The following is a 23,904-nucleotide window of genomic DNA, read 5'->3' on the forward strand; positions in this document are numbered from 1 at the left end:
TTTATAAAGGGCTTCAGAAGCCAAATACAGGATTTCAAAAGTTCTGTTTGATAGAGAGCCACTAGAATTTATTGAGTGGAATGAGTGCAGGGGGAGGAGGGGTTGACATAGTCAGATCTGTGCTTTGGGATGATCATTTTGACAGCTGAGTGTAGGATGTGGGGTGTAGGAGTGGGGAGAGACTCGAGGCAGGGAATCCCACCAGAATGCTATTGTAGTCTAAGAGCAAGATGATAGGGCCTTTCACAAGGGTGGTGGCATAATCAGAGAAGAGAAGGGGGCATGTTGGAGAGCTATTAGAAAGGGAGAATCAACAGACTTGACAATTGACTGGATTGGGAGGTACAGGGAGTTTTGAGAGTGACCTTGGACAAGTCTCTTTAGGTCTTTATAATTTTCCCCTCTATAATATATAGGGATTGGATTACATGGATTACATGTTACAGGAAAAAAGCCCCAGGACTGTCTAGGTTCAGGTCCCTACTCTGCCATTTCTTATCAGTGACTACCTCATTGCCTTACCCCTAGACTACTACAATAGCTTCTTGCTTGGCCTCCTTGCCTCCAGTCTCTCCCCACCTCAGTCCATCCTCCACTCATCTGTCAAAGTCATCTTCCTAAAGCCCAGGTCTATGTCAACTTTCCCCCTACCCTCACCCTTGACCTCCACCCCAACTCAATAAACTCCAGTGGCTCCCTTTCAAACATAAAATCTGAATCTTAGTTGCATTTTTAAAATGAGGATAACATACCTTGCAAGATGGACGAGGAGAGCACTTTATAAACGATAAAACATTAAATGGAACCTATTCTCTTTAACAATTATGACCTCAAATAAGCTATCTCCACACACATTAATATCATACAAGATACAATTTCAGAGATCACTTGGATAAATCCCTGACCATATCCACCGTCAATCAAGGTGTAAAATAGGGAGACAGGTTCATGAAAGATGCTTGCCATTGGAGCCTTCCACAATCTGGCTCCCACCTCCATTTCTAGTCTTTATCCCTATCATTCCTACTCACACATTTTTATCATGACTGGGCTGCTGCTGGGCTATCACCAATCAGCTTATCTTGACTCTGGAGGAGAGAGCGAGGCTGACAACTTTGTGCAGCTCTGCCTTACTTAAATCCAGTTCATGAACAAGTCAAGATGTCACCCCCATGACGTCATTGGTCCTCTTCAAGAACAAAGAATGAACAACACAGTAGGGATTGCTTTTTTCTTTGTATCCCTGGAGCCTCATACAGAGTAATACATTCGGTAGACACTTAAATGTTTGTTGAGTTGAATGTCTCATGTAAAGTTTGAATAGATGAGGGATTCCCTGTAGATAAGGAGGTTCTCTAAATCAAAGCTTCTTAAACTGTGGGAACTCATATGGAGTCACATAACTGAATGTGGGGGTCGAGAAAATTTTGGCAACACTAAAAGGTTATGTATACCTATTTGATATACCCATATACCCGGAGTCACATAAAAATTTCTCAGGCAAAAAAGGGTTGTGAGTGGAAAAAGTTGAAGCCCTGCTCTAAATGATTGCCCTCAGCAAACTACATTTTACTGATTGCATTGAATCACCGAACACTACGGGATCTCCTCAATGAGATCAACAGCTTCTCAGAAATTGCTCTAATAATTCAGGAAAATCTACATGGATAAAGAATGCAGATTGACCAGATGACATCATCCATACGCAGAGGACCAAAAGAATTCCCTCCTTATAGGTACAAGGCCTCCCTGGGTAGAGAGAAAGAGGCTTATAAAGTCAATAGCATTTAAGTCTCTTGGCATCCCATAGCTAAGTAAATGACTGACGAAGCAATTGAACTCAGGTCTAACACCAAGTGCAGCACACTATTTACTATGCCAGCGGTCTCTGCCTGTCTCTGTGAACTCAAATTTCAGTCTTTTCTGTACCCTTTATAAATAAAAATGCTCTATATTTTGAAGCCTTGTTAGTCTGAGTGGGAAGGGAAGCTGGTGGCCAAACATGGGTAAATGCCAGATACTGAAGGTCCCAGGTTCCACTGGAACGAACCAAATTGGTGAGGTTCCTTAAAGTAGCCTTCATGTGAGGAATGGGCCTCTGATACAAGAAATGGAAACTTGGAGTCAGAGGACTTGGGTTTGAATCCTGCCTCTGCCACTTACTACCTACCTAAGCAAATCTCTTAAATTTTCTGAACCTTTTTCCTTATCTCAACCTCTCAGGGTCCTTCCAATTTTAATCCTAAATCTAGAAGTACTCATAAGTTTATAGATTTAGAGATCACCTCCCTTCTATCTCTAAATCTATAAACCTATGAGATCATCTAATTCAAACATCTCCTCCTGCCCATTTCATAGATGAGCAAACTAAGGACCAAAGAGCTTAAATGACTTGAATATAGTTACACAGTAAGTATAAGAGCTAGCATTTGAAACCAGATCATTTTGGTTCTAAATCCAACACTCTTCTCCTGTACCATGCTGTCAGCCAGATAGGCATCCACAACTATACATTGAACAGACAATAACCTGGGACCACAATTGACTGGAAGGGAGTGGGTGGATAGAGGATCCTCAGGAGAGTATTCAATCCTTTTAATAATCCTAAATTGGTCACAACCATGAAAGGCCATCTTCTAAACATTGTTATTCTCCAGATGCAAATACAGCATCTCTATATAATTGCAAATCATCAAACATCATAGCCTCTTGGTACAATGTAACCTGGATGTGAGAAATGCTGACTTGGGGGGTGCAGAGTACGGACTGCTGTAGTGTAAAACATGCTGGATCTTCTGTCAAAGGACTTGCCTGGTTTTAAATCCTGTGTATCTGCCATTATTACCTCCCTATGGGAGGGGAACTGGAAAAGAGACACCCCTTCCGAACTGTCCCCCTCCCCTTGGGCTCTGAGCCTCAGTTTCCTCATCTGTAAGATGGGAATAATTAAAGCACCTACCTCCCAGGGTTGTTACTAGGATCAAATGAGATAACTTTTGCTTTTGGTGAGGCAGTTGGGGTTAAGTGACTTGCCCAGGGTCACACAGCTAGTAAGTGTCAAGTGTCTGAGGTTGGATTTGAACTGAGGTCCTTCTGAATCCAGGGCCCATGCTCTATCCACTGTGCTACCGAGATAACTTTTTGTAATGCCCTTTGCAAGCCTTAAGACGATATCTAGCTGTCATCATCATTATCCTCATCAGGTAGAGGGTCTCAGAAGGTGAGTGGGGTATCTGGAGAAGGGGGAGTCTCTGGGAATAGTGGGTAGGTGGGGCGACTCAAGAAAATTCAGATTTCTGCTCTGCCTTTGCCCCTTCTTACCACCCCTTTTCGTCCTGCACCCCCCGCCAGCTCTATGGGAGGGGGTAAAGGGGAGGGGACTCAGTTCCGAGCACTAGCTCCGCCCCCATTGCCGTGTCCCGCACGGGCCCCCGTAGCCGGGACGAAGCTCCGCGAGGTCCTCGGTTCTCACCGCCCTCCCCCCTCCACCCGAGCTGGCCCAAGATGGCGACGCAGGCGAGCGGCTGGCGGCGGTACCGAAGGCCGCGGAAGCTGGGCCACGTCCTGTGAGGACCCCTGGAGCAGTGGCCTGAAGCCAGGGAGGGAGCCGAGGCGTGCACTAGCCTGCGACTGTCTCGAGCCGAGCTTCAGAGAGCTAGGAGCCCGACAGACCGTCCTGCTCCCTCCTCCGCCCCCTCCCCCGGCCTTTAGGAGGGAGCCAGCTGGGGGCTCTGCCCAGGGGTAAGGGGACGGAGAGAGGCCACCCGCCCGGAGCTCTCCTCTCTCCCCCCCTCCCCGGGCATGGTACCCCCCGCGCCTGCCCGGAGCTTGCCCCTCCGTGACTGAGGACACCAGGGGAGCTCTCTGAATCCTCCGGGACCGCTGTAGGGAGGGAGGCGCGGAGCTGGGGAGGGGAGGAAGATGTTTTCCGCTCTTAAAAAGCTGGTGGGGTCGGACCAGGCTCCCGGCCGGGACAAGAACATCCCCGCGGGACTGCAGTCCATGAACCAGGCGCTGCAGAGGAGGTTCGCCAAAGGAGTGCAGTACAACAGTAAGTGAGGTGGGGGGGGGGCGCCCCCTAGCCCAAAGCCCCGGAAGCCCCTGCGCCCCCCACTGCTCTCGCCAACTTCGGGGGTCCCCGAGGTACTTGGCAGTCAGTGCCGAGCGCCGCTGCTCTGGGGATTGGGAACATCGTAGGGTCTGGAGCTAAAAGAGACCATCTGCCCCCTCTTCTTACTGGGGGGGGGGGGAATGAGCATCCTGACTTTTCTTCTCCCCCCGCCCCTTTTTTTAAAATGTAGTTTCTCATGGGAGTGGGAGGGAGGAGGCTGGTATCAGTAGACAGAATCACACCGTGTCAAAGCTGGAAGGATCATGGGATTTAGAGTTAGAAAGAATTGATAGATGAGCTCATCCGGATCACAGGTTTCCTAGGACTTTAAGCAGGAAGAGCCCATTCGTTCTTAAGTCATAGGATTTACTCCAGTTCAACTCCTTGACTGAAGGAGCATACTGGCAGAGGGAGAAGATGAAATGACCTGCCCAAGGTCACACCCCTAGTTAGAAGGTAAAGTCAGAATTAGAGTCCTGGGCTTTGCCTGCAAGTCCATTGCACACTTCACTCTCTCCCACGGACCCTGTGATCCAGTGACACTGGCCTCTTGGTAGTTCCTCGAACGAGACACTCGTCTCCAGACTCCAGGCATATTTCACTGGCTGTCCCTCATACCTAGAATGCTTTCCCCACCTTCATCTCTGCTTCCTGGCTTCTTTCAAGTCCCCGCTTTCAAGTCCCCGCTAAAATCCCGATTTCTTCAGGAAGCCTTTCCCAATTCCTCTTAGTTCTAGTGACTTCCTTGTGTTGATGATTTCCAATTCATATCGTACATAGTTTGCACATAGTTACTTGTATGTTGCCTCCGTCTTTTTTTGTGATTTGTATCCCCAAGTCATAGCAAAATTCCAGTCACATAGTTGCCACTTAATAAATGTTTCTCGAGCGACTACAGCATTTTAGGGGCTCTAACACATCTAATTTCTTTTTCCTAGCGCCCCCCTCCATACACACAAAACCACTCCCCAGACACTCAGCCCTGCCTTTTTGGAAATTCACTAAAGGCCTGAAGTAAGGAAAAGGGGAAATTCAGTTTAATTCACCCATTATCTGCCAGGCATTAAGGTGTATGCTGAAGATACAGAAATTAGGGGTCATTATTCATTAGTAAAATACTTCAGGATGAGTTTAAAAGGATGGTGCCAAGTTTAGATAATTCAAGTAGTGGTCAGATTTTAGTTCTGGCTTCTGGGCCCATTCAGTAGTCTGTGCCTGTCCCATACCATACCCCCAGATTTGTAAGATTTTGCAGTTATATTTTGTTTTGTTTTTGGGTGGTTTGTGTGTTGTTGGGGGGGGGGGCGGAGTGAGAGTTAAGTGACTTGCCCAGGGTCACACAGCTAGTAAGTGTCAGGTTTCTGAAGTCATATTTGAACTCAGGTCCTCCTGGATCCAGGGCTGGTGCTTTATCCACTGTGCTACCTAGCTGCCCCCAAAGTTTATATGTTAGTAGACAATGTGCCAGATTCAATTTTTATTTTGTTTCTGTTTCTTAGAATCTCTTTGAAATGTTATTTTGAGATGATCTATTGAACTGACATACTATAACAAATATAAGTAACCAGGACCAAGAGTAGCAGCTATTATCAATACACTATATTAAAAACTAAAACTCTGCCCTTTTTCTAAAAAAGTATAGGGACATTTTTTGTTGGAAAATAATTATATGACTACCCATTGAATGCACAAGACAGCATAGTAACAGTGGAAAATTGCAGGATTTGGATTCAGAGGACATGGGTTCAAACTCCTGCCCTGACTATTTAGTACCTTCTTTGTAACTTGGGCAAGAAATTTGACCTCCCAATGCCTCATCTTAAAAATAAGTAGGTTCAATTACATGAGTACTTTACAATTCAGAATCTGTAATCTATGTGTGCTCTAGGTTTATGGATAATTACGAGACACAGGTAAGGCATAGTTCTTTCCCTCCAGGAACTTTAGTCTTTTTAGTCTTATTTTTATTTCAAATTAATTGTATTGTCATGCTAAGAGGTCCTGTGCTGTACAATTGTATAATTATCACTAAATCGAAATTATACAAACCAGATGTGATTCTAAAACAGTGATAATTTTCTTTGGAAAGGTGGATGAGAATACAGAAGTTATAAAGTCTGCAGTATATGACATTGACTCTATTCTTTCTGCCTTTACATGACCTAAATAGCTCCGGATAGGATATAACTCATTCTATATGCTCTGTAAATGGTATGTTAATGAAAAGGTAACAGTTTGTTAAGCCTCTCATTGGTAGAAAAATATTTAAGTTATTGCTTACTAAATCTTCTACATAGATTGGGGGGGGTGGGGGCAGGCCATGAAGGTTAAGTGACTTGTCCAGGGTCACACAGCTAATAAGTGTCAGGTATCTGAGGTTGGATTTGAACTCAGGTCCTCCTGAATCCAGGGCCAGTGCTCTATCCCCTGTGCCTCCTAGCTGCCCCTACTAAATCTTCTGATGAGGTTTTTGGTACAATGATTTGGATGGCAATTGGCTATTTTGAATTACTACATAATTTGAAAAAGTAGCCTCTTGTTCTGTGATATATATGACTCTGAACTTAATTCTAGAATTCTTCCCAGAAAACTTATAATAATGTGATTTTAAATTAATACACCCTCTTATATAATAACATAGAGTCTTATTGAACCATGTGCTTGTGTTCTTTGTAGTCTTAACCTTCAAATGTGGATTTTGTTTTTAAAAATTGACAATTAAAGTTATAAAATCATAGAAAGAACTTCAGGTACAAAGGTCAACCTTCTTATTTTACAGAATGAGCAAACAGACCTAAGGAGATGAGATGACATGCCCAAGATCTCACAGGTAGTGACAGCCAGAATTTGAACCCAGGTCCACTGACCTTAATTCCTTTCATTCCTGCTTTAATTTTTTTTTTTAAGAAGCAGTTCTGTGGGGCTATGTTTACTAAAGCTCCAGAAAGCATGGATACTCTTATTGTATATAATCTGTTACACATTGTAAACAAATGATAATTTGAAGATAATAGAAAAAGGCAGAATTTAAGATTTTCATGAGATATTCAAGTAATGTAAAAAAAAATTACACAGCTCCCAGACATTGTTCTGTCCTCAGATAAGTTTTTTGTTTGACATTTGATTTTGCTATATTGCAAATCAAGACAGTAAACATTGGCAACATATAGAAGCTTTTATGTTGTACTTTGACAGTGTTTCTTTTGGCTCTATTTTAAAATATCAGTAATAAAATTGGGGGAGGTCAGGAATCCCTTTGCCTTTTTCAAACAGAGCTTTCAGTCTTCATGGTAACTTGCTTTGGTAGTAGTTTAGAATATTTAGAAGATGGAACAGAGAAGCTTTCTCATATTTAAAAACAAAGTTCACTATGGCTTTATTATAGCTATAAATTTATTTTCATTTGTTTCTTTCATTAAATGTTTAAATTCATCAAGGTAGAGAAATGAAGTCAAATAACTACCTTACCTAATAGTTCATATAAATTAGTAGGATTTATGTTTAAGCCCTTGATTTTCCTTTAAGCTGGTAATCTACCATTAATATGACACTGTTTTAAGAAATATTTTTAAATGACTCTTTAATCCCTTGAAAATTTGGAGCAGCAATCTGGAATCTCTTCCCTCTCAGAAATATGTGTTCTTCTGTGGAGGTCGCCCACTGATCCTGAGTGGGCTGAGAACTAGGAATTTTCAAGTACTTGTTAAGGAGAAAACAAGGAAGAATATCTATTACTTTTTGGACTCCCAAAATTTGTAGAGACCTTAGAGATCATCGGGTTCAGTTGCTACCTGAGAGGAGTATTGCTAGAATGATAAGGTAGAAAGCTGGACTGTAAGGGATTAAGAAGAGAGTGGGAAGAGAGAAAGTGGAGGCACCTTTTGCCTTTTGTAGTTTAGGGTTCTGTCCTGGGCCCTCTTCTCTTCTCTCCCTATACTTCTTTACTTGGGTGAGCTCAACCGTTCCAATGGATTTAATTACTGTCTCTATGCTGATGAGTTTCAAATCAATATCCTGCACAAAATGTTCTGCTGACCTCCAGTCTTGCACCTCCACCTGCCTTTAAGACATATCTACCTGGATGTCTGAATTTGAAATGTCAGAATCTGAATTTGAAATCAGGTCTTCTTGACTCTAATTCCATCTGTTCCACCATCTAGCTGCCTCAACTAGGGATCAGGAAAGGCTTGACTTAGGATATAGCACCTCAGCTGAGTCTTGAAGAAAGCTGAGTTCAGAAAGGCTTGGATGAGAGTAAATGTCAGAGATAGAGGCAGGAGATATCTGTAAAGTCAAATAGACTGTTTGAAAGGTTTCTTCCAGATCTAAATCCTATGATCCTTTGCTTGTCCTGTTCTACCATTTTATACCTGATCTGAGCCAGGTGAATCCTCTGTTCTTCATAAGAGATATCTTATTGCATGTAGAGAATAAGTTGTTGAAATGTATTGTTTATATATTTTTTTCAAACCTGCTAGCAAACCAAATATATCTGGTGGTAATCATATTTAGGTTTTAATAACCTTATCCTATTTTCCTTATTGCTGATCTTATCACAGGTTTTCTTCCCAGAACTGAATTTTTATATGTAACTGTTTACCTGACATGTGCTAGTATTTGGCTTCATTTTTGTTATTTGAGATATACTATTTACTTGGGGTTGGGGGTTGGGGGTGCAATGAGGGTTAAGTGACTTGCCCAGGGTCATACAGCTAGTAAGTGTCAAGTGTCTGAAGCCGGATTTGAACTCAGGTCCTCCTGAATCCAGGGCCAGTGCTTTATCCACTGTGCCACCTAGCTGCCCCTAGACTATTTACTATTAAGAAAAAAAGTGATTATCAGTTGCCTGATCCAATATTTGGAATAAGTTAGCATTAGTTCTTTTGTGAAATCTCTGCCTAGCCATCCCTTCTGTTCCTTGTAAATCAGAGACATCACCCCTTTTGGTTTGCTAATTGAAGTTAAAAGAGATCTTAATATAGCATAATATCAATTACCTGACTGGATATGAGGCAACAGATTGTTTCATTTCCCTTCCTACCTCACCTTGGCTGATCATAGAAAATGCCAAGTGCTTAAAAACAGACATTCCAGGAGTCAACCAAAACTTTTTCCTCAAATAGATATCACAGTATTCTAGTACACATTAAAAAGGGTCCCAAAGTAAAAGGAAACTTCATCAGTACTCAAAGTAGAGAATTTACTTGACACAGAAACCTGAGGTTTTTGTGTTATAATTTGAGATATAAAGGCAAAAAAAAGCTCAAACATTTTTCATTAGGATGATACTCACTAACTGTATGACCTTAATTAAGCAAGTCAGTTAACCTTCCTAAACCTAAGTTCCCTTATCTGTAAACTGAGACAGTTGTAGTAGAAGGATCTTAAGGCTTCTTCCAGGTCTAGATCTATATAGATGATCAGTTGATAGTGCTAATTGGGGAAACCTATTATGTTAATGGATGGGGCAGCTAGATGGTGAAGTGGATAGAGCTCCAGGTCTGAAGTTCAAATCCAGCTTCAGACAGCTTTTACAAGCTGTGTGACCCTGGGCAAGTCACTTAACCCCCTTTGAGTTTCCTCATTTCTACAAAGAGCTGAAGAAGGAAATGGCAAACTACTCTGGTATCTTTGCCAAGAAAATTCTAAATAGGGTCACAAAGAATCAGACATGACTGAAAATGACTGAACAACATTTTTTTAGAAAAGTATAATTGAATGCTAGTTAATTGCTGATAAATCTTAGGAAGCTGTGATCTGGCCTCTTTACATGTTTTGCCACTGTGCAAATTTTCTAATTCTGTTTAATTAAAATGCAAGCATATTGAAACTGACACCTAGTATCTTGTCAGACTGAAGGAGGTTGCATAAAAAAATGGTATAAATGACCTACATAAAACTTTTAGACTAGTAAGCTCTAACAGCATCTATCTAGATCATTTCGGTATTTTTAAAATTTGCTGAAATAACTGATTAGTTTATGATGTTAGTGATTTAAATTTTAAAAATTAATATTCACCCAAAGGGGGGGGGCGCAGCTAGATGGCACAGTGGATAAAGCACCGGCCCTGGATTCAGGAGGACTTGAGTTCAAATCCAGCCTCAGACACTTGACATGTACTAGCTGTGTGACCCTGGGCAAGTAACTTAACCCCCATTGCCCCGCCCCCTCCCAAATTAATATCACTCTACCTGAAAATAATATAGGGGGCAGCAGAGGATGAGATAGATAGATAGTATTGTAGAAACAACAAACACGAACTTGGACAGACTACGAGAAATAGTAGAAGATAGAAGGCCTGGTGTGCTATGGTCCATGAGGTCATGAAGAGTTGGACACAATTGAATGGCAATAACAGCAACAACAGAAACAGAGATATCCTTTTATTTTTATATTTAGCTCTCTGTAATATACTTGATGCTTTTTCACTTTTATCACCAGGGGAGGTAAAATACTAGCAGAAAACTAACATTTACTTTTGTAAGATTGGTAATATCTGATAAATTGTGGAATACCAAAGTTTAAATCATTCAAAGCATTTTGCAGTTTATAAAACTGAAGAATATTTCTAGCAGGCTACTAAAATATGAATTAGACAATAATACCCTAATTTGGCATAGGCAAATTAGTGGTAGTCTGGAGCATATTTTCTAGGACTTCATCAAATGATACTGAAGATAAAATTCTATAGTGTTCTTTCTCCAAAGAACTCTGAGCTTTCGCACATTCATCTGTATAATAACTATGTGAGGAAAGAAGTATGAATTATTACTGGTTATGTTTTATAGAAAAGCAAATTGAAAGAATAGCTATGTTGGAGAAGAAAATATGAAATCTAAGTACATTAATTGATAAAGATAAAATATAGAGGGAAATTAAACTCTTAAAGCACTATGTAAATAATGTTGTTATAATTTCCAAGGTGGGAATAAAGATCTTAAGACTAGTACAAGTAGAATATTCCATAATTTGTGAAGCAGAGAGAAAGAATATATATATATATATATATGTGTGTGTGTGTGTGTGTGTGTGTATATATATATATATATGGAACATGTTTCCTGGGAGAAAAATGGAAAATCCAACAAATGTATATATTTACCCTAGACCTCAAATAGGCACAAACTATTTAAATGCCTGAATCCCTACCTCATAGCCACATTTGTAGCAAAACAGGTACACAGGGTACATACTTAATGTTTGAAGAAGACCACCCACCATAGCCTTTCACATAGTTAAGGGTATAATGGAACATTGGCTTGGAGTCAGGAAGACCTGAATTTGAACACTGCCTTAGCTATGTGCCCCTTCAATATGCTGTTTCTCCTCTCTCAATTTTAATTTCCTCATTTCTAAAATAAGAATTATAGCATCTGTCTGATAGGGTTGTTGTGATATATTTATGTAATGATATGCATTTGATATGTAAAATATATTTAAAACTCTTTGTAAACCATAAAGTGCTATAGAAATGTTGATTATTATTATTATCTCTGCCTGTTCCTGAAGAGTTAGCAATTACTCAGAAACTTTTCTTTCCTTGTGGTAAGGACAAATAAACTGTATATTCTTATAGCCATTTATTATGGATGCATTTGGGAGGTATTGCCCCTTTTCGGCCTGGTTTCAGGGATATTAACAATTTCCATATGTTAGCCCCAGAGTCATTAATTTTTTTTTATTTTGGGTTTGGTTGTTTTTTTTTTTTTAGTGAGGCAATTGGGGTTAAGTGACTTGCCCAGGGTCACACAGCTAGTAAGTGTTAAATGTCTGAGGCCGGATTTGAAATCAGATACTCCTCACTCCAGGGCCGGTGCTTTATCCACTGCACCACCTAGCTGCCCCAGTAATATAGATTTTAAAACCAAAATAGGGGCAGCTAGGTGGCGAAATGGATAAAGCACCGGTCCTGGAGTGAGGAGTATCTGATTTCAAATCCGGCCTCAGACATTTAACACTTACTAGCTGTGTGACCCTGGGCAAGTCACTTAACCCCAATTGCCTCACCAAAAAAAAAAAAATTAAATTAAAAAAAAAATCTATATTACTACATTGGTATCTTAAATCAGGGAGTAATAATGAGAAGTGTATATAGGATAGGTGATCCATGGGATTTTTTTTTTCACAACCAAAAATACTAACAGACTAAAAACATTTGAGAACTACTAGTTGAAGTGGATAATTAAAATATAGTTTAGGTTAAGAGGGTAATAAATTTATTTGTAAAAGCTTTATAGAAAAAGCAGTATATTTAAATGAGTGAGAAATATTAATTAGCTGTAATGTGTTATTTTTTTTGTCTAGACTTTTAATTATATTGACCTAAAGGACTCCCAGTTTGGTAGTTCCTTCCACTGGTAGAGATGAACTGTCTGGAACTTTTAGCTTTAGTTGCCCAGGGTACTAGCTAAGTGACTTGTTCATATCAACTGTGTCAAAGACAGAACTTGAAACCAGGTTTTCTAAGACTCTAAAGTCAGCCCCCAACTACAGTGCCACATACTGCTTCAATAGATCATAGAACTCTTAAATTGAGATGGAGAGTATTCCAGGTACCTAAGACAAAGCATGGAAATTGAATTGGGAGAAGGGAATCTAGGGAACTTTGAGAAGCTTGATGCAGTTCTTGGAACTAAGGGAAAAGGAAAAGTTCTAAAAATTGGGCCTTAAAGCTGAGTGTAGTGGTTTAAATTTTATATTGGGTTTGGGAAATGGAACTGCTATGGTCACAGGGGCATGTAACAAGATGGTTTGGTAACATAGAAATGTGGACCATATGAATAAATAAATGAAAATAGCCTGTATAAATTTTTTTCATATGTTTGTCTTAACCAGTTTTTGTCTCCTTTTTCCTTTTCTTTTTGACCTAGTGAAAATAGTGATCCGAGGAGACAGAAACACAGGAAAAACTACCCTCTGGCACAGACTCCAAGGGAAGAAGTTTGTGGAAGAATATATACCTACACAAGAAATACAAGTCACCAGTATCCACTGGAATTATAAAAGTAAGAAAGTATAGGGATCCTAGGGTAAAGATGGGTAAAATCTCAAGTGTAATGGGCAAAATAACTTTCCAGTCTTGAATGCTAATTAAAAATTCTATTGCAAAAACTGTAATCTCCTTTCTAAAAAAGATTTATTTCTTTTTTTTTTAATTTAATTTTTTTGAAGACAACTTTAACTTCCTAGGATTCCTTTGAGATTTATTTGCCTATGCTGCAAAAAGGGCACTTCATTTGAATCTTTTAATTTAGCTGTAAAAAGTTTTAATGGTACCAAGCTAAACTTTTTTTAAATAAAATTTAATTTTTCAGGGGCAATTAGGTAGAGCAGTGGATAAAGCACCAGCCCTGGATTCAGGAGGACCTGAGTTCAAATGTGACCTCAAACACTTGGCACTTACTATCTGTGTGACCCTGGGCAAGTCACTTAATCCTCATTGCCCTGCAAAAATAATAATAGTAAAAAATAAAAACCATAGGCTTGCCTGAGAAAATCAAAATAAGAATCATATCCCATGGCTTGTTCAGCCATTTCCCCGAACTGATGAGCATCCCCTCTATTTCAGTGTGAAAAGCTCCTATAAATACCTTTGTACAAATAGGTCTTTCTCCCACCCCACCCCTTTCTTAAATCTCTTTGGGATGCAGACCTAGTTGTAGTATTGCTGAAACAAAGGGTATGCACAGTTTTATAGCCCTTTGGGCATAGTTTAAAATTGCTCTGCAGAATGGTTGGAGCCATTCACAATTCCAACAGTACATTAATGGCCCAATTTCACCCCTTCCCTCCAACATTTATCATTTCTTTTTCTATCATATTAGCCATTCTGATAGGCATGAGGTAGCACCTCAGAATTGTTTTAATTTTCATTTCTCTAATCAATAGTGATTTATAGCATCTTTTCATATGACTATAGATGGCTTTAATTTGTCTAAAAACTGCTTGTTCATATCCTTTGACCATTTATCAGTTGACACGTTCTTATAAATTCAACTCAGTTTTCTATATATTTGAGAAATGAGGCCTTCATCAGAAATACTTGCTATAAAATTTCCCCCCAGTTTTCTGCTTTCCTTCTTTTTTTTTTTCTTTTAGTGAGGCAATTGGGGTTAAGTGACTTGCCTAGGGTCACACAGCTAGTAAGTGTTAAGTGTCTGAGGCCGGATTTGAACTCAGGTACTCCTGACTCCAGGGCCGGTGCTCTATCCACTGTGCCATCTAGCTGCCCCTTCTGCTTTCCTTCTAATTTTGTTTGCATTTGTTTTGTTTGTGCAAAACCTTTTTAATTTAATATGATCAAAATTGTCCATTTTATATTTTATAATGCTATTTCTTATTTGATCCTAAATTCTCCCCTAATCCATAGATCTGACAGGTAAACTATTCCATGTTCCCCTAATTTGCATTTTTTCTAGCTTTATAAAATAAGTATTTCCATAGTTTGATTGGTATGGCACTGAATAAGTAAATCAACTAGAATTGTCATTTTTATTATATTGGCTCAGCCTGCCCATGAGCGATTAATATTTTTCCAGTTGTTTAGATCTGACTTTATTTGTGTGAAAAGTGCTTGTAATCGTGTTCATCTAGTTCCTGGGTCTTGGCAGGAAGATTCCCAAGTACTCTATATTGTCTACCATATTTTTAAATGGAATTTCTCTGTCTCTTGCTACTGAACTTTCTTGGTAATATATAGAAATTCTGGTGATTTGTGTGGCTTTATTTTATATCTTGCAACTTTGCTGAAGTTGTTAATTATTTCAACTAGTTTTTAGTTGATTCTCTAGGATTCTCTAAGTATACCATCATATCATCTGCAAAGTGATAGTTTTGCTTCCTCTTGGCCTATTCTTATTCCTTCAGTTTACTATCGCTAAAATTTCTAGTATAATATTGAATGATAGTAGTGATAATGGGCATCTTTGCTTCACCCCTGATCTTATTGGGAAGACTTCTAGTTTATCACTATCACATATAATGCTTACTTGTGTTTTTAAATACATACTACTTATCATTTTAAAGAAGTCTCCATTTATTCCTATGATCTAGTATTTTTAATAGGAATGGGTATTGTATTTTGTCAAAGGCTTTTCTTCATCTATTGAGCTAATCATCATTCATATTGGTTTTGTTACTGATATGGTCAATTATACTGATAGTTTTCCTAATATTGAACCAGCCCTGCATTCCTGGTATAGATTCCACCTGGTCAGAGTATATGATTCTTAGGATATATTGTGGTAATCGCTTTGCTAGTATTTTATTTAAAATTTTTTCTTAGGGAAATAGATCTATAGTTTTCTTTCTCTGTTTATACTCTTCCTGGTTTAGATATCAGCACAATATTTGTGTTATAAAAGGAATTTGGTAGGTCTTGTTCTTTGATTATTTTCCAAGTAGTTTATATAATATTGAGATTAATTGTTCTCTAAATGTTTGGTAGAATTTAACTTGTGGTCCATATGGCCCTGGGAATTTTTTCTTAGGGAGTTTGATGGGTTGTTCAATTTTTTTTTTTTTTAGCGTAGGGTTATTTAAGTATTCTATTTCCTCTTTTGTTAATCTGGGCAATTTACATTTTTGTAAATATTTGTCCATTTCTCTTAGATTGTCAGATTTAATAGGATATAATTGGGCAAAATGACTCTTTTTTTTTTTTTTTTTTTGCTGGGCAATGGGGGTTAAGTGACTTGCCCAGGGTCACACAGCTAGTAAGTGTCAAGTATCTGAGGCCGGATTTGAACTCAGGTACTCCTGAATCCAAGGCCAGTGCTCTATCCACTGTGCCACCTAGCTGCCCCCCCAAAATGACTCTTAATTGCTTTAATTCCCTCTGCATTGGTGATGAATTTCTCTTTTTTATTTTTGATACTGATAATTTGGTTTTCTTCTTTCCTTTTTTAAATCAGATTAACAAATGGTTTATCTACTTTATTATTTTTTTTATAAAAAAAGTAAGCTTCTAGTTTTATTTATTAGTTCAATGGGTTTTTCAGTTTTATTAATTATTCCTTTGATTTGCAGGATTTCCAATTTGATATTTAATTGGGGATTTTTAATTTGCTCTTTTTCTAGTTTTTTTTAATTACACACCCAATTCATTGATCTGCTCTTTCTCTCTTTTATTGACGTAAACATTTAGAGATACAAAATTTTCCCTAAGTACTACTTTGGCTCCATCCCATAAATTTTGGTATATTGTCTAGTCATTCTTTTTAATGAAATCATCAGTTGTTTTTATGATTTGTTCTTTGTCCCACTTATTCTTTTGGATTAGATTAATTTTTAATCTATCCACTGCCTTTTATTGAATGCAGTTTTTATTGTATTATGATCTGGAAGGGATGCATTTAATATTTTTCATTTTCTGCATTTGTTTGTGAGGTTTTTATGGCCTAATACATGCTCAGTTTTTGTGTAGATGCAAAAGAAGTACAGCTGAGCAAAAGGTATATTCCTTTCTATTCACAAATCAGTTTTTTCCAGAAGTCTACCATATCTAACTTTTCTTAGAGTCTGTTCACCTTCTTAACTTCTTTCTTGTTTGGTTGGTTTGTTGTTGTTGTTAGATTTATCCAGTTCTGAGAGGGGAAAGTTGAGGTTCCCCACAAGTATAGTTTTACTGTCTTATTTTCCTCCTGTAAATCATTTAACTTCTCTCTAAAATTTAGGTCCTATTCCATTTGGTACATATATGTTCAGTATTGATATTGCTTAATTGTCATTGGACCTTTTAGTAAGATATAGTTTCCTTTCTTATCTGGTTTTGCTTTTGCTTTGTCTGAGATAAAGATTGCTGTCCCTGCATTTTTTACTTCAGCTGAAGCATAATATATTCTGCTCCAGCCTTTTACCTTTATTTTGTGTGTCTCTCTCTGCTTCAGATGTGTTGCTACATTATGTTGTAGGATTCTGAATTCATCCTATTTACATTTACAGTTATGATAACCAACTCTGTATTTCCCTCCATCCTATTTTCCCTTGTTTATCCTTTTCTCTCTCACACCTTTCACCCTGTCCCTTCTCACAAACTTCTAACCATTGCCTCCCCAATCTAATCACCTTTCTCTCAGTCTCCACCCCATTCATATCTTATCCCCTTCCATTCCTATTTCCCTTATACTTTCTATACCCAACTTAGTATGTATCTTATTCCCTCTTTGAGCTATTTCCAACAAGAGTAAGATTCAAGCACTCCCCCCTCCCTTCACCTTCTCTGTCTTCCCCTCCACTGTAATAGCTCTTACATACCTCTTTTATGTGAGATAATTTACTTCATTCTGTCTCTCCTTTCCCTCTTCTCCCAGTACAATCCTCTTTCTCACCCTTTAATTTTGTGGTGGGTTTTAAAATATCCAATCATAGTCAATTCACACCCACACCCTCTATGTGTATTACTTCTAATAGTGATAAAGTTCTTAAAAGAGTTATAAGTATCATCTTCCCATGTAGGAATATAAACAGTTGAAAGTTATTGAGTCTCTTAAGTGTTTTTTCTTTCCTTTTAACCTTTTTATGCTTCTCTTGAATTTTCTAGCTGAACTTTTAAAAAAATCCTAATATTCTTGTGAGAAGTTAAACTCTCCATGGTATTAGAAACTCTAGCATGCTCTATTATCCTGCTGCCCAAAACACGAGATACATAAATGAACCATTTAGTGTGTACAACCTTGAGTTAGAGAATAAGACTAGGGCTTGAAAAATAGCAAATGGAAGAGAATGTCTTTTTCATTTGTATTATTATAGTCATTGTGTATATTATTTTCCAGGTTGTGCTTACTTCATTCACTTTCCTTCAGTTATGTCTTACCTTTTATCCCGTTGTATGTTGTATATTCCTTTGTATTTTTCATATTCATCATTTCTTATAAAACAATTATCTGTTGTTACTTTCATTTTAACAGTTTGTTTAGTTGTCCTCTAACTCTAACTGATGGACATCTACTTTGTTTCCTTTTTTTTTTTCTTTAACAAGCATTTTATAAGGAATCTGTGTGGGTTTTGTGATAGCAAAGAATTGGAAGTAGATGGTCAACATTTGGGGAATGGCTAAACACATTATGCTATACAAATTGTGATACACAGCAACAGATGTAACTGTACTATAAGAAATGATGAATGTAATGGTTTTGGAGAAACATGGAGAGATGTACTTAAGCTGATGCAGAATGAAGAAAAGAATGACAACAACAGTGTAAATAGATAAAAACAACCACACACAAAAAATCAAAAGTGAATATTGCTTTATTATAAAGAATAAGCATGACTCAAAAGAAAAAATAGAAAACACTCACATTTCACATCTTTGCAAAGGTTGAGGTCCACAAGTATGGTACCTTGCACATATTTTCATACTTTTTCAATATACTGAGCAGTTACATTGATTTTTTTTTTCTTTAAAAATAATATTTTTGGGGCGGCTAGGTGGCGCAGTGGATAAAGCACCAGCCCTGGATCCAGGAGTACCTGAGTTCAAATCCGGCCTCAGACACTTGACACTTACTAGCTGTGTGACCTTGGGCAAGTCACTTAACCCCCCATTGCCCCACAAAAAAATTTAAAATTAAAAAAAATAATAATATTTTATATATGGGATGGTTCTTGAGGAGAGAAAAGGATACTGAGGAAAACTAAAGTGATGTTAAAAAAATACCAAAAAGGTTTTTTTTTTCCTTTTAAAGAATTTAGTACATGCTAAACACTGTGCTCAACACTGGGGGATATCAAGACAAATGCAAGGGGCAGCTCGGTGGCACAGTGGATAAAGCACCGACCCTGGACTCAGGAGGACCTGAGTTGTGGGGACCAATTTTTAATTGGGGAGTGTTAGCTAAGCAGCTCGCCACAATATTGGGGCAAGGAAGGAGACTGGCAACCTCCCTCAAAACAGAACAGAATTTATTTTAACAAGAATGAACTTTAAAAAAACACACACAAATAGGATCAGTAGGATCAAGAGAAAGGAAATAAAATGGGCAAAGGGAAATTATACAACCTGAAAAAATACCACTGACCAGGAATCAGCTGAGAGTACACAGCCCCGCTGCTATCGCCTTCTAGCTTCCAGCTAGAATGCCGGCCAAAAAAAAAACCTCCCTTCTCCCAGCACCCCCACACAGTCCCCAGCCAATTGGATGGCCACTCTGACAGTCACATGACTGCCCTCACTAGGCTTCCAATCATTATAATTTTGACAGGCCCATGTAGACTTCGGGGAGTGGTGATGATGTGAGGTGCCAGCACCATGTCAATGGCTACAACCACTGGGTGGAGCACCATGTGGTTTGCGGAGCCTCAGGCCAGTACATGCCAAGGCATAAAAACCTCAAATAACAATTCTTTACAGAGTTCAAATGTGGCCTCAAACACTTGACACTTACTAGTTGTGTGACACTGGGCAAGTCATTTAACCCTCATTGCCCCGCAAAAACAACAACAAAAATGCAAAACAATCCTCATCCTCAAGGAGCTTACGTTCTAATGAAAAAAGAAAACATGTACATGGGGGGTCAGGGGGAGGGACAGATGGATGGTGAGGTAACCTTAGAAGGAAAGGCATTAGCAGCTGGAGGGTAGTCCAGAGTTTGAATAAGCCAGAAAAGGCCTGTAGAAATGTTCTATTACATTCATGAACCACAGTTTTAGCCAGTACTCATTCAGTGATCATCTATGTTATTTCTAGTTCTTTACTACTATAAAAAAAGTGCTGCTATTTGGGAGATTATGTGGAAACTTTGGGATATATAACCCCCTTGGAGTATATTCCTAGCAATGGAATTTGGGGATCAAATATCTTAGAGACTTTAGTCACTTTTTTTTTTTTTGCAGGGCAGTGAGAGTTAAGTGACTTGCCCAGGGTCACACAGCCAGTAAGTGTCAAGTGTCTGAGGCCGGTTTTGAACTCAGGTCCTTCTGAATCCAGGGCCGGTGCTCTATCCACTGTGCCACCTAGCTGCCCCCTTTAGTCACTTATTTTTTTAGCATGATTCCAAATATTTTCCAGAATGGTTGAACCACTTCATAATTTCACCAAGACTATTAGTGTGCCAGTCTTTTCACAAGTCCCTCCCAATATTGACTAGTTTCTTATCCTTTCTCATTAATTGCCAGTTTGCTGATTGTGGAGGGGAACCTCAGAATTTTTTTTTTAATTTGCTTTTTTCTTACTAGTGATTTGGAATAGTCTTTCATATGTTTCAAAATGTGCTTCTTTTGAGAACTCTTACTCTTTGTTAATTCCCTCTATATAAGATTGTAAAGTTGAAGTTGTGTTTGTTTCTCCTTAATGGGAAAAAAAAAAGGTTTTCCTGTGCTGAAATATGAATAATGAGAGCATTTTTCTAGTCTTTGTATGCCATTGATATAAACCTAAAAAGTGAGTAGGTGGTGAACCAGAGTGGTATCCCCCCTAGCTTTAGTTAGGATCTTACTATGCTAGTATTTAATTTAGTGATATAGTATTCTACCCCTTCACCTTTCCATCCTTCTATCCTGGTCAGGTGACATTTATCAAAGGATCCCATGATTATAATGCTAAATGGTTGATTAGTGGGATTTATTCTGATCATATGTTTCTGGAGCGTTAAGAACATTTCTATAAACAAAGATTTATCATGAAGCCACTTGATAACCAAGTTCCTGTCTGCAAATTTTAATGTGAAGCTTTAAAATAATGATGGATAATAGTAGGATTCTTATTTTTTTCTCTTTTGCCAGACAGCTTATTTGTTACTGCATTGGGGTGGGGGTGGGGGGATTCTACTGTGATAAGTAATTTTACTTTGATTGTAAAATTCATTTGAACCTTTTCCCACAGCACCCCATAATTTAATTTTTTCCAGTCTCCAAATGTATTATAATACCTACAGTGTTGCATTTTTCACAAAAGAACTGCTTTTCCCATGGCTTTGCTGAGCTCGTGATTCTCAGCATTTTTGTTCCTTTCTGTTCTTCTCCTAGTTTAAAAAAAATTCCTTGTGTGGTGATTGAGCCCTTTGTCTCTCTAGTCTGGCACTTCCCTAGGAGACTCTCATATTAGGTGTAACACCAAATTCATAATTACTTAGCCTTTATCATTTTCAGTTTCCTACTGGCTCCCCTAGAGTGAAGAACTTGCTTCTGAGGAATAAGGAGATAGAACAGTTCAAAGCAGGGTATGCACTACTTTGTAACACAAAGATGATAAGAGAAATATGAGCTGAAAGAAAAGGAGCAGAGGGAATGGAATGTTGAAAGGAGACAAAGTAATTCCAAAGAAAACTCACAGGAAATTTGTTCTGTTATAGACTGGTGGATACAGTACTGAAATATGAGTCAGAAGTCTGGCATCTTCATTGGAAAATTAAATTTCTGTGGTGCCTCTTGTTGGAAGGATTCAGGTAAAACTAAGTGTCATGGGGCTGTTAGGTGGCACAGTAGGTGGAGCACCAGTCCTAAAGTCAGAAGGACCTGAGTTCAAATGCAGTCTTAGATACTTAATAGCTATGTGACCCTGGGCAAGTCATTTAACCCCATTTGTCTCCAAAAAACAGACCAACTAAATGCCAGCTGTCTGCCTAGTACTTTGCCAAGCATTAAACAGCAGGCTCGGGGGCAGCTAGGTGGGGCAGTGGATAAAGCACCGGCCCTGGATTCAGGAGTACCTGAGTTCAAATCTGGCCTCAGACACTTGACACTTACTAGCTGTGTGACCCTGGGCAAGTCACTTAACCCCCCCATTGCCCCGCAAATAAATAAATAAATAAACAGCAGGCTCTATGATTTACAGTATTCAGTGATATATAGAATGGTAATAGGGTATGGGTTGGAGATAAAAAGAAGAGTATCACATTCAGACTGAGTTAAATTAACAGGCCAAGTCTAGGGGGTGTTATAGGTCTATTCATTTAATCTAATTATAATAGGTGAGGTCAATACCATAGTTCTTTAAGGTTCACAACCTTGGGGAGGTGCTACTGATTAATAAGATTGTATGGAATGATAAGATAAGAATTGTATGGTATTACTAGCTGACATAGCACATTTAAGTTTACAATGTGTTGAGGCTCACAACAACTCTCTGAGGTACCATGCTCCAAGTGTTGTCCTCATTTTAGAGATGAGGAAACTGGACTCAGGGGTTTAAGGACTTGCCTAATGTCAGACAAGTAACAAGTGTCAGGCAGGATTTCAAGTTCCAATGTCAGCACTCCACATAACATACTGCTTCACCCAGGGAAGAACTGAGGCTTTCATAAACATACAATTCTCTGGACATAGGGTTGGGCTTTTGGGGTAGTTTTAAATGTAAATTCATTGGCTCAAGCCAGATTACTGTTAATCCTTTGTTGGGAAGTACATACATCAGGTAAAGAAAATGTTAAGAATTATAGGTTCTAATTGGTAGGCTTTCTAATCCACTGAAATGCAGATTTTTTTTCTAAAAGAAGATATTCTTTTCCCAGCTTCTAGCTGTTCACAAGAGTACATTGGAAGTTATAGAGCCAAGTGAAAAACCAAGCTGAGATTCTCAAGGAAGCAGTGAAGTCTAAGTGGCTCTGACACACTGTATTTAGGTCTTCTAACCCCTAACTTCATCCCAGACTCTGTGACTTTAAGCAAGTTCCTTAATCTCTGCATTCAGTGTTCATTATCATCATTATTATTTGCAGGGATGGAAGAGGGGCATCTAGATTTACTATTTAATAGGTTTGTCTGTAGAAACTTCTTTTGCCGATACAGATCAACAACTCATCTAAACTAGAGACTTAGGTGCCTGGGAAACTAGGAGGTTAAAGGATGTGCCCAGAGTCACACAACTAACATGTCAGAGCCAGGATTTGAATCAGATATTCCTGAATCCAAATCTACTTCTTGTTTCTCTTTTATACTGCTTGCCAGATTTTTATAACTGTTAAATATCTGCCCCTTCAAATGTTCTAGACCGGCCAGCATTGTTTGGTCCAAAAAACAGTCAATGCTTTGGACTTCATGTGAGAGAGAGCAAAGCAAAACTGAGGAGTTTTTCTTATTTGGGTAACTGTCTTATAAGATCTGCTCAGCTATTGGACCCAACAAATAGCTGTATCAAGGAGGTGTGTTTAATGTTAAACTGTCATATCCTTGTTACTTCATGGTTAAGGCCTGGGAGCTGGAAAAAAGTGCCTTTCTAAAGTCAAATTTGGGCCTTGCAATTTGTGTCAAAGTCTTTGACCTCTTTAGTTCTCTTTCATAGACCCAATTGAAAAATTGATTTAAAAGACATTTGGAAGTATAGACATCAGTATTTTTCTTGTTCAGTCATTTTCAGTCATGTCTGACTGGTTTTCTTGGCAGAGATACTGGAGTGGTTTGTCATTTCCTTCTCCAGTTCATTTTACAGATGAGAAAACTGGGGCACACAGAGTTAAGTGACTTGCCCAGGGTCACAAAGTAAGTATCTAAGACCAAATTTGAACTGAGGAAGATGAGTCTTCCTGACTCCAGGCCTGACACTATCTACTGTGACACCTCACTGCCCTGATATATGTATTAGTGTTTCACTTTATGAGAGAGATTCTTATCTTATGAAAAATCAGCCCCCCCACACCATGCTTCACATCCTGTCCTGCCATCTCCCAGGAAACCAGGACCTACCCGGGCATCTTGCCATCTGTCCCACTTTCTCAGCTGTATAATTTCTCCCTTTCTACTTGTTCTGGGAAAAATAATATAATCTGTGCTTCTATTACTATGGCTAGATTTATATTCGTGTGTGTGTGTGAGTGACAAAGCTGACTCACTTAAACTTATTTAAATTGGTTAGCAGTCT

The 23,904-nt window shown here is 38.7% G+C and overlaps 1 protein-coding gene across 2 annotated transcripts in view; it reads left to right on the top strand.

The window, feature by feature from the left end:
- Positions 1–3,442: 3,442 nt before the first annotated feature.
- The window catches only part of RABL6 (RAB, member RAS oncogene family like 6), a 90,403-nt gene continuing 69,941 nt past the window's right edge, over positions 3,443–23,904 (top strand). For both annotated transcript variants that reach the window (XM_043983631.1, XM_043983633.1), the window contains exons 1-2: positions 3,443–4,051; positions 12,983–13,117. In XM_043983631.1, coding sequence (XP_043839566.1) covers positions 3,922–4,051; positions 12,983–13,117 — 265 coding nt within the window. In that variant the 5' untranslated portion in view covers positions 3,443–3,921. The remainder of the gene's footprint in view (positions 4,052–12,982; positions 13,118–23,904) is intronic.

The sequence above is a fragment of the Dromiciops gliroides genome, chromosome 2, assembly GCF_019393635.1.
Source record: "Dromiciops gliroides isolate mDroGli1 chromosome 2, mDroGli1.pri, whole genome shotgun sequence".
Lineage (NCBI taxonomy): Eukaryota > Metazoa > Chordata > Mammalia > Microbiotheria > Microbiotheriidae > Dromiciops > Dromiciops gliroides.